The sequence below is a fragment of the Rattus rattus genome, chromosome 8 (genome assembly GCF_011064425.1).
Source record: "Rattus rattus isolate New Zealand chromosome 8, Rrattus_CSIRO_v1, whole genome shotgun sequence".
NCBI classification, from domain to species: Eukaryota; Metazoa; Chordata; class Mammalia; order Rodentia; family Muridae; genus Rattus; species Rattus rattus.
The window spans coordinates 47,194,158-47,210,408 of record NC_046161.1 but is presented as its reverse complement, the minus strand read 5'-3'; the positions used below and the strand labels follow the sequence as shown (position 1 = coordinate 47,210,408).

The 16,251-nt window shown below is 36.3% G+C and overlaps 1 protein-coding gene across 1 annotated transcript in view; it reads left to right on the top strand.

The window, feature by feature from the left end:
* Positions 1 to 16,251, top strand: part of Ddx10 (DEAD-box helicase 10) — a 153,363-nt gene that overhangs the window by 20,399 nt on the left and 116,713 nt on the right. The window contains exons 10-13 of the mRNA XM_032911581.1: positions 5,905 to 6,006; positions 9,356 to 9,443; positions 11,843 to 11,931; positions 14,589 to 15,057. Of these exons, the coding sequence (XP_032767472.1) occupies positions 5,905 to 6,006; positions 9,356 to 9,443; positions 11,843 to 11,931; positions 14,589 to 15,057 (748 nt within the window). The remainder of the gene's footprint in view (positions 1 to 5,904; positions 6,007 to 9,355; positions 9,444 to 11,842; positions 11,932 to 14,588; positions 15,058 to 16,251) is intronic.

The window sequence follows — 16,251 nt, the reverse complement described above, 5'->3', positions numbered from 1 at the left end:
GGCTTTTAGTTGAGGATTGGAAGGCCGAGGCAAAGAATATTAAAGTTCAAGGCAAGCTAGGCAATTTAAATCCTGCTTTAAAAAGAAGTTATAAGAGCACTGAGGATATAGTTCAGTGGAAGAATTCTTGTCCTAGCATGTGCAAGGACTTTAGTGCCTGCTGTTCCTGTATGAGGACCTGAGTTCGAATCCCTGGTACCCACCTACAAACACTTGGAAAGTGACATGCATCTGTTTTCTTAGTGCTGTTGGGTTGAGGCAGGTAGATCTCCAGAACTTATTGGCCAGCTAGTCTGCTGTAGATGAGTTCCAGGTTCAGTAAGGACTGCTCAGACAATAAGATGGAGAGCAGCTGGTGAGGAGTCTTAATGGCAATTTCTGGCCTTCACATGCATACACTCACATGAACATGTACGTATGATGTATAGAGAACTATAAAACATGGAAAGCAGATGAATGGCGTTTCAGTAAACTGTTGAAATATGTAATATTTCTTTTAAGAACAAAAAAAGGAAGATGTAATGGCAACCATATTTTACAGTACAAGTTACAAAAGGAAGTCCCTGAGTTGGAATTAATGACATTTTAAATAAGCAGTGAGAACTGAGACTGGGTTCTGTGGAGATAGCACTGTATGAGACAGACTAGCCATTAAGATTTGTTTTCTCTTGAGAGCTAAGAGATATGGGACACATAGTATGAGGTATTATGTTTATAACTCTAGTGTGTATGTGTGTGTAAGTGTGTGATATATATGTGAGACACATGAATGGCAGTGGGGATAGAGGACAACATTGTGGGGTCAGCTTTCTTGTTCACTTTCAGTGGATTGTAGGGATTGAACTCAGGTTACCAGACTTTGGTGGCAGGAGCCTTTACCCACCAAACCATCTCACTAGCTGTTTCCAGTTTCTTAAGAAGGTGGACCTTAATAATCTGGGTTCACATTTGGATTGTTTTTTCATAGTGAGATCTTTTGAGAAGTCTTAGTGGAAGTTGGTGGTATAAATCTTTTCCCCAATGCCTTAATTCCCTTTAGTAGGCATGCAGTTTGTAAAAATTGGTGCATGTACCCACTCACATCTGCATTTGTGTGGTCCTTTAGGTCTTTGATAGGAATGGCTATATATGGTGTCTTGTAAACATACTGGACTAGAAAGTGAGTGATTACAGGCCGTTTACCTGTGCTAGTGGTGTGATGTGGAAATTGGAGACTGATTCCTTCATAGAATATATTTAGCAGTATTTTGAATTTCTCTGTGAGATTAATGTGTTTCAGTATACATCAAGAAATGATTCAAGAAAAGAAAGTGTTCCAGGTTTGTAGTTTTGGAGAAGTTGGTGGAAATACAATGTAGTAGAACATGTTATGGTGAGCATTAAATTGGATCTTGATGGTTGTAGATAGAGACTTGGAACAAAACTGCAATGCTGAGTCTGAAGAGAAATATATATGTATATATGTATATATATATTTATTTATTTAAAGAATATTTAATGTGCTTTGTAACAGTCATTAACTTTTAAAGTAGAAGCATGACTTTTCATGTTACATAAGCAACAAATTCTGAATTGACTGTTTCAGATGTACACAGTCAATGGAAAGGTAGCATATGTAATGCTTGCTGGTTCTTTTTTTTTTTTTTGTCGGTTTAAAATGGCCATTAAGAGATAATGAGAAAGCTTCGTGGGTCATGAGACTGAATAATTGAGTTGAATAAAGGCTAAATTAAAAAATTAAACTAATTAAAATCCTGTGTTAGGCTGTAATTAAAACCAGGTTGCCAGAAAGTGTTTGCTTTTGGAATCGAACATTAATAAATAAATATAAAAAGTGGATTTGTTAGAAGAATTACCGAAGTTGGAGAATCTGGCATATTTATCTTTTTGTGACTCACCAAGGAAAAATAAAGGATGGTCCAGGTGTTTATGCTTTGAGTATTTACTGTTTTACTGAATTCTTTAATTTTTTTAAATGAATCCATTGGATCTGTACCATAGAAAAGTTTCCCTTAGCCCACTTAACAGATGAGGTCTTTGAGACACATGAGTGAAGGTCGTTTACAGTGATTCATCTTGTGGCTCCCTTTGCCGCTTGAAAACAGTTGTCTTTAAGGCTTGCAGGTTTTGGTAGTAACGAGCCTGAATTCTTTATTTTAATTAAAGTTTTACAGTTGGAAATACAGAAGATTTGTAATTAGAAAGAAGGCACAGACTAGATAAGCCCTGTGTGTGTGGGGAGTAGGGAGGCTGGGGTGCAAAGTGGGAGTTTTCTATGGCTGTTTCCTGTTGTAGAGTACCAGGAATGCTTGGAGCTCTCAAAAGTCTGACTTACTCTAGATAGCAAGGTGATTCCACTAGGGGACAGCAGAACCAAGCTTTTGTATTTCATGTGCCTTTGATATACATGAAGCTGGAAATTAGTTAAAATTCCTAAATTGGGAAGAGCTCATGGTTTGTAAAAAATGCTCATATTTTAAGGAATCACTGAGAATTTTTTAAGAGTCTTTAATTTTTTGCAATCTGAAATAACAGAAAGAATACTTTTCTAAGGATTAAGCCTAATGTGAATTTATTAGGTATGTGATCGTATTTGCAAGTGAAATTTCTTATTCTCAAAAATTCAATTAGCTGGAAATTTTTAACTTCTACTAGTCTGTTTCTCCCAAAGAGGAAATTGCTTCCTTATGTGGCCTTCTGCACATGTCTGTTGATCACTAGGTTTGAAGGCTTAATGAAAGGGTAAAGCAAATCCTTTGTTTTATAACTTGAAGCATTGAAGAGCTGGGCTGTGACAGCTGGTACAGAGGCAAGTAAGGTCTGATGCTTTTCAGGCCCTTCCTCTGCTCTAATTCTCCTATGGTCTGCTCAGTCTAACAGGCAGAATGATCCTTTAAAACTTAAGTTAGATCTGTGAGGGCCTCTCAGCTCAGTCAGTGATAACCCTATACACTTTCTCCATTTCCCGCCCCCCGACCCCCAACCCCCTTGTTCCAGGCCAACTCTTATTGCGTGCGCTCCCCCCCCCCCCTCGTGTGTGCGTGTGTGTGTGTGTGTGTGTGTGTGTGTGTACGTTTGTGTGTTTGTGTGTGCCTGCACGTCTCGTACATGCTGTTGAGCCTTAGTGTCTTTTATGTCAGTTTCCGATATAATGCTTTTCCCACAGTTATCTGTGTAGCTATTTCTGTTATCCCTACTCAAGGATATCCACCCCTTTGCACTCTTCTCTTTTTCTTTGTCATTTATCATATTTAGATATGTTAGAGCAATTAGTTGGTTTCCTTTTTATTCTTTGCCTTTATTATTACTAGACTGTTTTATAAAGGTTTGTTTTTATTGTTGTTTTTTTTCCACTGGGGGTGGCCATTGAGCTCAAGAGATTCTTCTGTTTCCCCTTATTCCCAGCACTTGGGAATATAGGCATGCATTTTTAGTTAGATTTTTACCTGGATTTTGGGAATCTGAACTCAGTTCCTCCATCATGCTTGCTGAGCAAAGCATATGTTGCTTCTGAGTTCACTCATGGTGCCACCCCCTTCGCTTGTCTCTGACTTTTAACATGTCCTCAGAGGTGTTACAGATATGGCAGTTTAAATGGCTGTCAGCTATCTTACTTGGTTAGGATGTTACCTTTTTATCTTACACGCTAATAACTTCTGCCACGATACATGGTTTGGTCTAATAGCTAAAGGGGATGTTTTAAAACTTATACTATTTTGTAGTTAGTGAAGATGAGTAACTTAGTCATACAATTCTGCATTTAAACAGTGAGGAAGGTATTTACAGTTAGTTTTTGAGTCTAACATAATTAGATAAAGGAGTATCTATACATACTTCCTTTTAGTTTATAAGAAAATTAAGTAAGAATAAAAACAAAATATTCAAGTATTCACTGGTCTCTGCAATACTGTCTTTATCCTTTGCAAAACTTGGCTGTCCCTTACTTATGTGTCTCTATCCCTAGTGTTAGACTGGCTGTTGATTCTTCAAGTTTCATTTAAGGTGCCTTACAGCTTCCTCTATATTACGAATACACTTAAAATTCTATATTATTATCCCCTCTACCCTCCCAGACAGGATTTCTTGTATAGTCTTATCTGTCCTGGAACTCAGTAGACCGGGCTGGCCTTGAATTCAGAGATCCACTTGCCTCTGCCTCCTGAGTGCTGGGATGAATACCTATTTATATAGGTACTCAGCTTTGTTAATAGCCAGCAGAATGTCTGTTTCCTCACCATTTCAGAACCTGGCATATTAATAAGATTTTAAAAAATTAACTATAGTAAAATAGCTTAACATTTTGGTATGTTTTATTTAATCTTTCTCATTCTGTGCATACAAGGAATGCATATATTTTTTTCTTATTAGAGTGGAGTTGAGTTTTAAAATTAATATGTGAGATAAGATGCTTTCCTTTAGTTTTTATAATAAAAGTACAGTACCATTCTCTTAGTTAAAGCCAGTGTTTCTTTCAGCAATCAGTGATAAAATGCTCTTTGCAGACAGTGTTACAGAATCTCTGTGGAGGCATTCAGTGTAGTGGAAATCAGGCTCGAATGCACCTTTTTAGTCATCCTTTTTACTGCTCATTTTTGTACTCCTGCTGTGGACCTTCCCTTTTTAGATCTCTCCGTATTAAATCAGTCTTGTATTGTCTGGTTTCCTCTATGGTGACATGGCATTCTTTTAGAACATCGTAGTTTTCCTCTTTCTGTCTGCCTAAAAAGACCCACCCGGACTCCCATCTTCTGTGTCACAGTCTTTTTCTGTGGTGCATGTTGCCTGTGGCTGTCCTTTGGCATTCTTTGATTGTTGTCTCAAGTCTCTTGCTAGTATGTGTTTGTCAGTCCTCATTAGGATGAGTGTTACGTTGCTTGAAGACAGGGACCTGCTTCTTGGTATTCTTTAGTTTTTTTCCTGAGTCATAGCTTCTGCGTAAATAGTTACTTGGTCAGTTATAAAAATGTGCCCTCAAATTTTATAGCATGAGTTTAAAGAATGCTTTGAGATTATGTTTTCTTCTGTGTACCTGAAAAATTCCCTAAATATCCCATTTGATTTTTGTTTTGTTGTATGTGTACCAGCGGACACTGTTATGTCAATAAATTATTCAAGCAGCCCAAACAACTGTAGTACTTGAGAAAGCCTTTGACCTGTGCCAATACAGATTGCTGAAGGTCTGGTATAAATTAAGTCTTGGCTTTAGGTAAGGGAAGACCAATTACAAGGATTGATGGTGTTTATCTGAGTAGGCCCATTTCTTTACACTGATCTGAAAAGTTCTATTTTAAAGATATCAGTAAAATCTGTAGGAAGACGAACTGATTTAATTATTTTGATTTCCCAAGACAGGGTTTTGCTGCATAGTTAAATGTTGCTTTGAATCTATAGCCTTAGCCTCCTGTTTTCAGAAATTACAGGCAAATGTCATTATTCCTGTAAATTGATTTCTAAGGTGTGCTTGATTGCCATGTTTAATAAATAATTTTGTCATAGTACTACTGTGGCTTGAGTGTATGGACTTAAGGATCCCCTTTGGATTGGGCTTGTTGTTGCCTGAGGCCAGCATGGGCAACACATAAAAGCAAGGGCATCCCGGGCTATAGTATTGAGACCCCAATCTCAAAAGATTAAATCTGTTTAACAACTTTGTTTTATAAAGATGCTAGCTCTACTACTGAGGTACAGCCTTAAAGGCAGTGGGAATTATAGCAAATTATAGCAGGTGATTGGAATTTGAAGCAAGGCAGCCAGAATCCTACTTTACTGACATTGCAGAATTATTAAAAGCAGGTTTTCTAGCACTTACTAATTAAGTGAACTTGATTTTATGTCATCTACTCATTTTACTGTTAAATGTAAAGCAGAGATTGTATTGATGCGTTTTAAAAACTTTGATTTTAGGTACAAGGAGGACGGAGAAGCGTTATTAATTTTACTGCCCTCTGAAGAACAAGGCATGGTGCAGCAGCTTCTCCAGAAGAAAGTTCCTGTGAAGGAGATCAAGTAAGAACTACGTGTTCTTCTGTGGCTGCTAGGAGTGACCGCACGACATCATTGTGCTTACTGCCTGCACTGACTTCCTTCTTCCTCCTAAGCTATTTGACCATCTGGCTTCTGATTTAGAGGGAAAAGTAAAGGACTTTAATGAAGTCTTAGGAAGAAGTTTTATGCTCACAACAAATTTGAAGGAAAGTATATTTGCTCACATTCCCAACCCCACACATGCAGTCTCTTTCAGTATCTGCATCCAAAAACTTGGAGATTTGTTGCAGTTTATGAATTATATTGACATATCAGTGTCACTTAGAGCCCTGAGTTTATATGATGATCTTGCTTGTATCACCGCAGTTAGTGTCTGAGAGATCCACCTAAAGAAGGAAGTACTTGGGCTCATGGTTTCAGAGGTTGTGTTGACAAGGAGGTATGGCAGGTCAGAGAGAATGCCTGAGCTTGATGCTCCCAATTTTAATGAAGTCTAGCCAAGTTAATGAAAAATTTCACGGATTAGGTCTTTACTGTTGCATTTAATGTCATTGCCATCCTTGAAGTTGTCTATGTTTTCTATGTTAGTTGCTAGAAGTTTTGTGTGTGTGCATGCGTGTGTGTGTGTGTGTGTGTGTGTGTGTGTGTGTGTGTGTGTGTGTTCATGCACTAGAGATGGATGTCAGGGTGTCATTTTCAAGGACTTTCCTACCTTATTTTTTTTGAGATAAGATCTTTGACTGAACCTGACTGGCTGGCAAGCTCCTAGGATCTGCCTGTCTCTTCCCTGACTTCATTCCTAAATTCCAGGGCTGGGTCTTTAGGTGTGCATGACTGGGACCATTTTATCAAGTTGGTGCTGGAGGTCCAAACTCAGCTTTTCTCCTTGTGTAATATGTTGCCCAATTAGTCATCTCTTGAGACCTTTTCTGCTTTTTATTTATATCTATGATTCATGTTGAATTTTTTAAAATAAAAGTATGTGCGTGTTCATGTGTTACATGACCAGTTCTCATACCATTTCTTGGGAAGACTCACTTTGTTCCATTATGCCGCTGTGGTTCTTTTGTCAGAGATCTGTGGGCTACACATGTGGCTGTATTTTTCTGGGTTCTGTTCTCCTTGATTTGTTCTTTTGCCATTTACTGTCCTGTCTGATTATTAGTGCTTTATATTAAGCCTCGAGGTTGGAGCATAACTGCACTGCAGCTTGTGTTTGGAATCAGTTTATTGATACCCATAAAAAAAGCTGGCTGGTATTTGAATTGTTATTACATTGAATCTGCAGATGAAGTGTGAAACAGATTGAAACCTTGACAAGATAGAATTTCCCTGAAACTGAAAGATTGTGTTTCTTGTTTGATTTCTGTCATCAGAGTTTTGGTTTTCTTCACATGGATCTTGCTCATACTTTCTTAGAGTCCTGTCTCAGAAGTTCTTCGTTTTCTTTCCTTACAGCTTTAGTTTCTGCTGTCTCATGTCTGGTAAACAGCAAAGCCTTTGGTATATTTGCATTCTGAAGCCTTGTTATAATTTTTATTAGTTCCACAAGCATTTTGTTCCTTTCTTTTGATTTACCAAGTAGGTCATCAATCATTTCACCTTCAAACAAGTATAGTTTTACTTTTCCTCTCCAATCAGCATGACCTTAATTTTTCTTTTCTTTTGTTTTGCTACATTGAAAAGCAGATTTCTCGGCTTTGTGCGTTTCCTTTATCATTTTATGTGTTTGGAAATATTTCTTGCTTGTATGTCCTTAGTGCTGTGTGCTTTTGGTGCTAGTGGGAACCAGGAGAGGATGTCAGATCCCCAGGATCTGGAGTGACAGTTGGTTGTGAGCTGCCTTGTGGGTACTAGGATTTGCTCTTAACTCTGGAGCTATTTCTCCAGTACCCCCTACTTTGTTCTTGATTTAAGTGGGAAAACTAGATGGTTCTCATTTACATTACCCTAGCCTTTTCTATACTCCTTTTCCTCCTCCTCTTTCTTCTAAAGAAAAGATACTCTTTATTTTGAAGTTTTTAATTTCTAGTTTATAAATGACTTATCTTTTATTACCTATCTTTATATATACTGATGATACATTATGTTAATTTGCCTATTGAATGAATGTTAAACCAATCATGGTTATGCTATAGAGTTATTTATTGATTGGTTGATTGGTTGATCGTGATAGGGTCTCATGTAACCCAGGCTAGCTTGAAATGTACTGTGTAGCTGAGGTAGTCTCCTCTTCCAAATGCTGAGATTAACCTGTATATGTGTTGTTAATGTTGTTTATGTGTGGTATATTTGTGGTATGTTTGTATGTGCCTCTCTCTGATCCTGAAGCTTATCAATTTGCTACCTTGGCAGCCTAGCCAGTGAGTCTTAGGGTACCACCTGTCTCTGATCTCTCTGCATCCTCCCCAAAGGGGCTAAGGGTACAGGATCATGCTACAGTGCCTCTCAAGAGCTGAACTTAGATCCTTATGCAAGTCTGGCATTTCCCCAGCTCTGACACCTTAAAAAGAATCAAAAGAGAAAGAACTGCTTAGTTACAAGGGGCGTTGTGGGTTGAAAGGACATCTCTGGAACGGAATCTTTTTATGGGTTGTTCTTTCATTTCAAAGGATCATAACCTCTCATTAATGTATGCACTGGGGTTAGTGGAATCTACTTGTACTGGAGACATTGAGAAACAGCTGGATTTGCCTAAAAGTAATTTGGACTAAGATAGTGAGAAGACTGGTTAAGAATATATAGGGTAAAACTTGACCATAAATTGAATTGTTGAAGCTAGTAGCTTTTATGTTTTGAAAATTTTCTCTAATAATAAAGGAAAAACAGCTCTAAACAGCTCTAAACTTTTTGTTATCTTGTTACAACTCTGGCATTGGAGTAATGTAATAATTCAGTTTGAAGTTAGGAAAAAACATGGAGTCTTGTGAAATGTAGATTCTTTGCTATAGCCTAGTTAAGCAAAATTTAATTTTACATAGGTAAACAGTTTTTATGTCTTAGATACTTGATTAGTTGAAATCGATTTTATATATGATTTAAAAAGAAGCATTGGCAAAAATGATATTGAATTTCATCTTAGTTAATGTCCTATAGGTGTCTACTTTCTAGCTCTATTAAATTAAGAAGTGACTGCTAATAATAATGTTACTATAATGGATAACTTCCTCTTCCTCATCATTTGTTTGGAGAAATCTACTGACCTGTCATTTTCTTTTTCTTGTGTTATTCTTGGTCCATAGATGAGATATAATGTTAAATACTTAAAAGTCAAATGAAAGGATATAAGAAAATGCTATGTTTTATTTTCTGTTTTGTAAAAGTTAGATTGCTTTTTTAGTTTAACCATTATTTTCTTTTTATTAAAAAGAATCAATCCAGAAAAACTTATCGATGTTCAGAAAAGATTAGAATCATTTTTAGCTCAAGATCAAGATTTAAAAGAAAGAGCTCAAAGGGTAAGTCATTTTTAAATTTAGTATTTGTTTTTGGAATGGAATTATATAACGAAGTAATGTTTCATCAGTTTCTGCTATTACTAAATTGTGCAGCCATAACTAAAAGGTTTAATACAAAGATTACTTCTTAATTTTAAAAAGTTTTTCTTAATATTTATCTGTGTATAATCTTATTGGAGGCACAGAGGAAATTCCAAGATGACTTTTATGTTTGAAGCAGGCTGGTATCTAGGATACTTAATAAACTTAACTTCTTTTTCAATGAAATTGTAATAAGTTTGATTGCATTTTCTGACTGAAAGATTAATATTCACTTGTGTTAGGCTAAATATCTAGGTGGATAGAATTCTTGCAAATTATCTTCAGTAATGAAATTTGAATCTTAATATTCTTGAATTGCTTTTCTGAACTAAAAAAAGTCTTAAGAAATTGCCACAAAGTTTACTTATGATGTACATTTGACATTTTGTAATGTGTGAGTATTCTGGAATGGCCCAGTCAGACTAGTTAACGTTTAGAACAGGAGAATGTTAAAAATTAAAGTGCACACGATGCTGAAGGTGCTGGCAGTGTTGTGAGACTAGCGGGTCATTTGCTTTCTGACAGGAGGTACAAATGCCGAAAGGACATTTCATGGTTTGTGCATTGGAAACCGAGTCTCTAGAACAAAGATTATGGATAGAACACTGAAATAAGTGGAGTGACTTGTTGCTGTCACATATGGTTTAGCAGAATGGCTGCGTTCCTGGCTTTGTCAGGCTGTTTGGTTTCAAAGAAGTGACTGTCTAGCTTTTGATTATTATCTGGATGGAACAAAATCTATAAGCATGGTTGTCTTTCTTGTTGATGATTGCAGGAGAAAATACTATTGAACCAACTCCATTTTTTTAGTGCCTCTGGAGACAGAAAATGGTTTGTTGGGAGATTTGTTAGGTAGAAAAGATTAATTTCATTTCTACATTGCAATAAGTAAATATAGAGATGCAGAAGAAAATGTAAAATTTAAGAGATATGGACAGAAGGATTAAAATATACTTTATTAAATTTATATATGCATACTGTATGTATTCTTGTGTATGCATGTGCACGTATAGATGTGCATACATGTGTATGGAGGCCAGAGGTCAAGTATAGATGTCTTCTTCAAACATTCTCTACCTTACTTTTTGAGACAAGGTCTTTTATTGTTCCTGGAGCTTCTATCTGGCTAGACTTAGCCTCGCTGGGTGCATGTTGCAGGGACCTTTCTGTTACTGGCTCCCCAGTGCTGGGATTACAGGCACATTTTGTATGCCTGTCCATTTCATATGGATGCTGGACCTTCAGACTCAAGTTCTCATGCTTGTGTGGCCATTACGTTGCTGACTGAGTCATCTCCCCAGCCCCATAAAATTTATCTTTAAAGTAAAGATGTATTTTTTTTTTTTTTGGTTCTTTTTTTCGGAGCTGGGGACCGAACCCAGGGCCTTGCGCTTCCTAGGCAAGCGCTCTACCACTGAGCTAAATCCCCAATCCCGTAAAGATGTATTTTATTACCTGTTTATCTTATCAACAGATAGGAACAGGATGACAAAGCTCTGTTATGAGCATAGTTTTATGGAAAAGTGTAAAAGTAAAAATTTTCAGGATGATATAATATAATATAAATATAAATATGTTATAATTATATTACATATAATTATACTATATTTAATATACTATAAGATATAATTATTTGAAATTATAATAAAGAAGATCTGTCAATCTGTCAAAATTTGGCTCATTTATTGTAGTGAAATTTTGTTGAAAAATTAACTTGACTATTACAGTAATCTTACCAGCAAAAACATTTATTTGTGTCTACTCTATTTCAGAAGATATTCTGGGTGTTCTATATGAATGTACTCATTGACATAACAGTGTCTTAGAAGACACTGTTGAAGTTTTGATAGATGAGGAAATTGCCATTTAGAGAAATGGTGTTTCCTCGGCTAATAACATATGGAATTGATACAGATGCTCTATCTGTATTATTTCATTGCCTGTGTTCCCTCATTGCACCTTATTATTATTGAGTATAACTAATTAATATTTAGTAGATTTTCAAAAGTTGAGTAAAAATATGAATTTTCTCTTTTGAAGTTGAGATTTTATGCAGCCTGGTCTGGCCTTGAATTTCTGATCCCTTTGCCTATATTTCTTATTATCTTGGACTGGTGGAATAAAATGAAAACTCTTTTCTTATATTACAGTTGGAACAGTTTATTTTTCTGTGCATGCAAAATAGAGATTTATTGATCTGTTTTTTGTTTTTTCACTACTACTGAATTTTTCTTGACTACTATGTGAAGAAATACTATTTCTATTTTTGGTTTAGCTTAATCTTCAACTTCTATTACTTTGTACTTTTTACTTTACAGTGTTTTGTCTCCTACATACGTTCAGTATATCTTATGAAGGATAAAGAAGTATTTGATGTGAACAAGTTACCTATTACTGAATATGCACTGTAAGTATTGACAGCATAGCTGTAATAAGGTAGAGGGGTTGTCCCTAGTGTGTCCTCTGAGAGCCCTAGTTTAGATCATTCTGCTTTACCTTAGTATAGTCCTTTGATAGTTTGCAGAGAAGTGCAGTAAATGAACTCTAGAGAATTAGCCATATTTAGTTGCTGTCAAGAAGGTTCATATTGATAAGTTCTGAGTATTGTTTTCATCTGGCTACTTTTCTGCACAGTTGCAGTTACTGTTGCAAGACTCAGGTTGCAAATAAGTAATGACCAACTGATTTTGTTTGAATAGCTGAGAGATTACAAAACAAAACTAACCTTTAACCCAAAAGGGTAGAATCCGCTTTCTTTGAGGGAGTCTTATCTATGGGAAATGCTCCTTGACACATCTTTAGAAGTATCCTTGGGCACCATCTCACTTCAATATCTGTCTTAGGTTCCCAGATAAAATATGTTTCAGGCAAACTCGGTGTGTTTAGCTCGTGCTCTAGGAATTTGACTACCTTTTCTTTCAAATTAAGTTTAATACAGAAAACTAAAAAAAGACTTTATTTGAGGATTTCATACTCAAGAGTACAATGGATTTGTATCCTTTCCACTTCCCCTTCATAACAAAAAAATTACCTTGGTAAGCTGCTGTTTTCCATTTTGTGTTAGATTATATGCTTAATATAACATAAGCTGTCAGTTGTAATATTTTAAAACCCTTGTGCTACGTAACAGTGTTAGATAGCATTACTATTTTAGTAATGTGTGGAAAGCCATGTGTCATAGCTAACATGCTCTTGCTTCCTTATATTTAGTTACCAGATCCTAGTTTCATTTTTAATATCACCCAAAGATTAGGCGTTTTAGCTCCTTTTGTATTCTGTGTGAACTTCAGTGTTTTTTATTTTAGTTGTTGCAGCTGGAATGTTCTCAAATGATGGGCACAGGTTTTGAATATTGCAGGGACATAATTAGAAGTTTTTCTTTTGTTATATCAAACTAGTAAATGTGATTGCCATTGAAGACTTGCTTTTGGTGAGGTTTAGAAAAGGTAAACAATTAGGTTACACTTAAGTGATCAGTATAGTCTAACTCTATATATGTATATAATATATATATATATAATATTGATATTAGATGTATAATTTTCTTTGGGTTTATTTCCTCTTGAAGCCTATGATAGCTAAAGCAGTTGCCATGTCTCGAAGATATCAGGTTTAAATAAAATGTACTAGAAGAGAACTTTTGAGTGCCCAGTATATGTAGGTCATTGCATTCAGTGAGAGAATTATGCATGTATATGTACTCTCATCTTCAAGGCATTCAGGTTTTAGGTCCTGAGGAGTATTCATGTCCCTGTACTGTATTATGAGAGCTTCTCTGGTATATACAAACTTATTGTCCCAGCCAACCTGTTACAAAGTAATACAGTAACGGCAGAAAGGTTACCACTGTTGTAAACTCGTTACTTTAGCTTCATTGTATCTGTTTATTAACGCTCTAACATGGCTCTTTTAGGTAGGCATTCTCAGCCATTCCATTTTTCAGATAAGAAAACTGTCTAGCTAGGAGACTATTCCTGAGATCACACAAGTAGTAAACGACAGTGCTGTTCATATTGAACCTCAGCAGTTCTGTTTCTGAGCTTGTGCTCTTCAGTATTGAACTTCTCAGCTTTTGTTGTGCATCACATAGCAAAAAAAGTGGATATAGCTGCCATTGCTCCCTCCCTCCTTCCCTCCCTCCCTCCCTCCCTCCCTCCCTCCCTCCTCCCTCCTCCCTTCCTTCCTGTCTTTCTTTATTTATTTATTTATTTATTTATTTATTTATTTATTTTTTGTTTGTTTGTTTATAAACATTATCTTGGTAGACCTGGAGACCACTATGTAGATAAAGCTGTCAGCCTGTAGATAAAGCCTATTTCAGCCTTCTGAGAGCTGGGATAAAAGATCAAATGGGCATGCCACAATGTCTGGCTTAACCTTTGTTCTTTTAAAAGTTGTATTTCTATATACCAGTGGGACTTTAATGAAAATTATTGGCTTTGATCGTGTAAGAAAACAACCAATCTTAAATATAATCTTGCTCTAAGGGTGTAAAAACAAAACCAACAAGATTTTCTTCTTTTAGTTCCTTTAAAAAGGAAAATGCATTTTTACAGCTGTGATTATGCCATATTCTTTTTCAGAAGTGGGATTTGAGGCAGGCTGATGGTATATGTATTGCACTCTATTCTTCGAAAAGAACTCTTTTCCATTCTTCAGCCATGCCTTTTTGAGTTTCTGTGGTAGCTTGTGTTTTGTAGAGTACCTTCATGCAGTTAGTTGGGATCTCTGTTCTGTGTTGTGAGCAAGCTGGAGTTGAATTTGAAAATGGGTCTGGTACATGAACTGTGATCATCTTGTTTCTATTTTTTGGCTCCTTATTTCATACTATATCAACTCTTAAAGGAAGGAGAGTGAGGTGTCTAAGACATTTTCCGACAAGTACTCAGTTCATTTTGGCTTGTCTTTTGGATCATTTAATCTGTCAGAATTGATGTGTCTTTGAGGGATGTCTTTTTAAAAAAACCTTGGACATAGGAAGTTTCTGTGGAGAAACTTCCATAATATCACAAACATACCATCACTATAACGAGATAGTTATTTTTGTTCTTTGCACTTTTGAAGGTCTCTTGGTCTTGCTGTGGCACCACGGATAAGATTTCTTCAGAAAATGGAGAAACAGCCCAATAAAGAATTGGGAAAGAATCAAGTCACTGAAGCAGTTCAGCCCAGGGCTCCCTCCCTCACCAATGATGAAGTAGAAGAATTTCGAGCTTATTTCAGTGAGAAAATGTCCATCCTTCACAAAAGTGGGAAAAGACCAGAAGATACAGAACACAGCTTGGCTAGTGGTGAGAGTGAAGAACAGGATGAAGAGACGGAAGATGAGGAAATGGAAGATCGTCTGGGACAAACAAGAGAGCCTCCCACTGACTCTGTTCCCAGGAGTGAGGAGGCACAGAAGGTCAAGGAAGTTCCTGTGCAGTTCTTAGACAGGGATGATGATGAGGAAGATGGGCCTGATGCTGACTTCCTCACAGTGAAGCGGCGTGATGTGTTTGGGTTGGATCTTAAAGAGAATGAAGCACTGTTGGTAAGTGTACTCCAAATGAAGTCTTCTCTTGACTTCTTATCGTGTGCTTATTGTAGCCTTTGGAAAACTAATGAGCAACAACCAAGAAAAATTTAGAATGAGTTTTCCTTTGTTGTGTACTCTTCCATTTCTCCTTGTATTTAAATACAGGAAAAGAGCCAAAGAATTTTCATACTCTTCTTAACTTCAGACTCAAGAGGTTGTCAGCCACAATCTTTTTTAAATGGTTTTCTGATGCTGTGTTTTGAAAGTAGCTGTAAAATGATTGTGATATGAAGGGGTCAGTGAGGTTTATTGTTACGATGTGAGAATCTTTATAAGTCTTAACATCCAGTTTCTTGATGGACTACATTATTGTAGTAGTATTGTTGTAGTTATGTACAACGATTACTATTGTTCTTCATATATGAGTCCATTTTATTTTGATCACATTTACCTCTCAATTGCTTCATGTCCATACATGTATAAGTATGGCCTCTTTCTATACATACATACATACATACATACATACATACATACATACATACATACCAACCACACACAGATATATATGTATATATTTATATAGTGTGTGTAAGTATATATCTCTAATCTGTTTACGTCTCTACCTCTATATATGTATATAGCCTACTGAGTTGAATTAGTGTTGTTTGCATGCTTGTGGGTGTAGAGCTGTCTTCTATAGCATAGACAACCTATCAGGGGCCCTACCACCAAGTAAGATGTCTTTTTCCAAACAGCTATTGGCTCTCAGTATTTACGTCAGAGCATGAAATAAATAAATAAGTGAATTCATTTAGACATTTATTTTATGCACATTGCTGTTTTGCCTGCACATATGTCTGTACTTCATGCATGCAGTACTTGTGAAGCCTGCATATATGTCTGTACTTCATGCATGCAGTACTTGTGAAAGCCAGAAGAATTTGGAACTGTAGTTAGGGATGGTTGTTAGCCATTAGGTGGTTGCTGGGAACTGAACTTAGGTCCTCTGTGAGGTCAACAAATTTTCTTAGCCCCTGAGCCTTCTCTCTAGGCCCATGAAATTGGTTTTTAATGAGATATTTGCTTTTGAGAAGCAAGTTTCTTAAGTAGAAATTTCCCATTACTTTTTGTGATCTCCTGAAAGAATTGTGTGAAAAAATTATCCTGACTCTTACTCACCATACAGTATTTCTAAAAATCTCTAAAGTT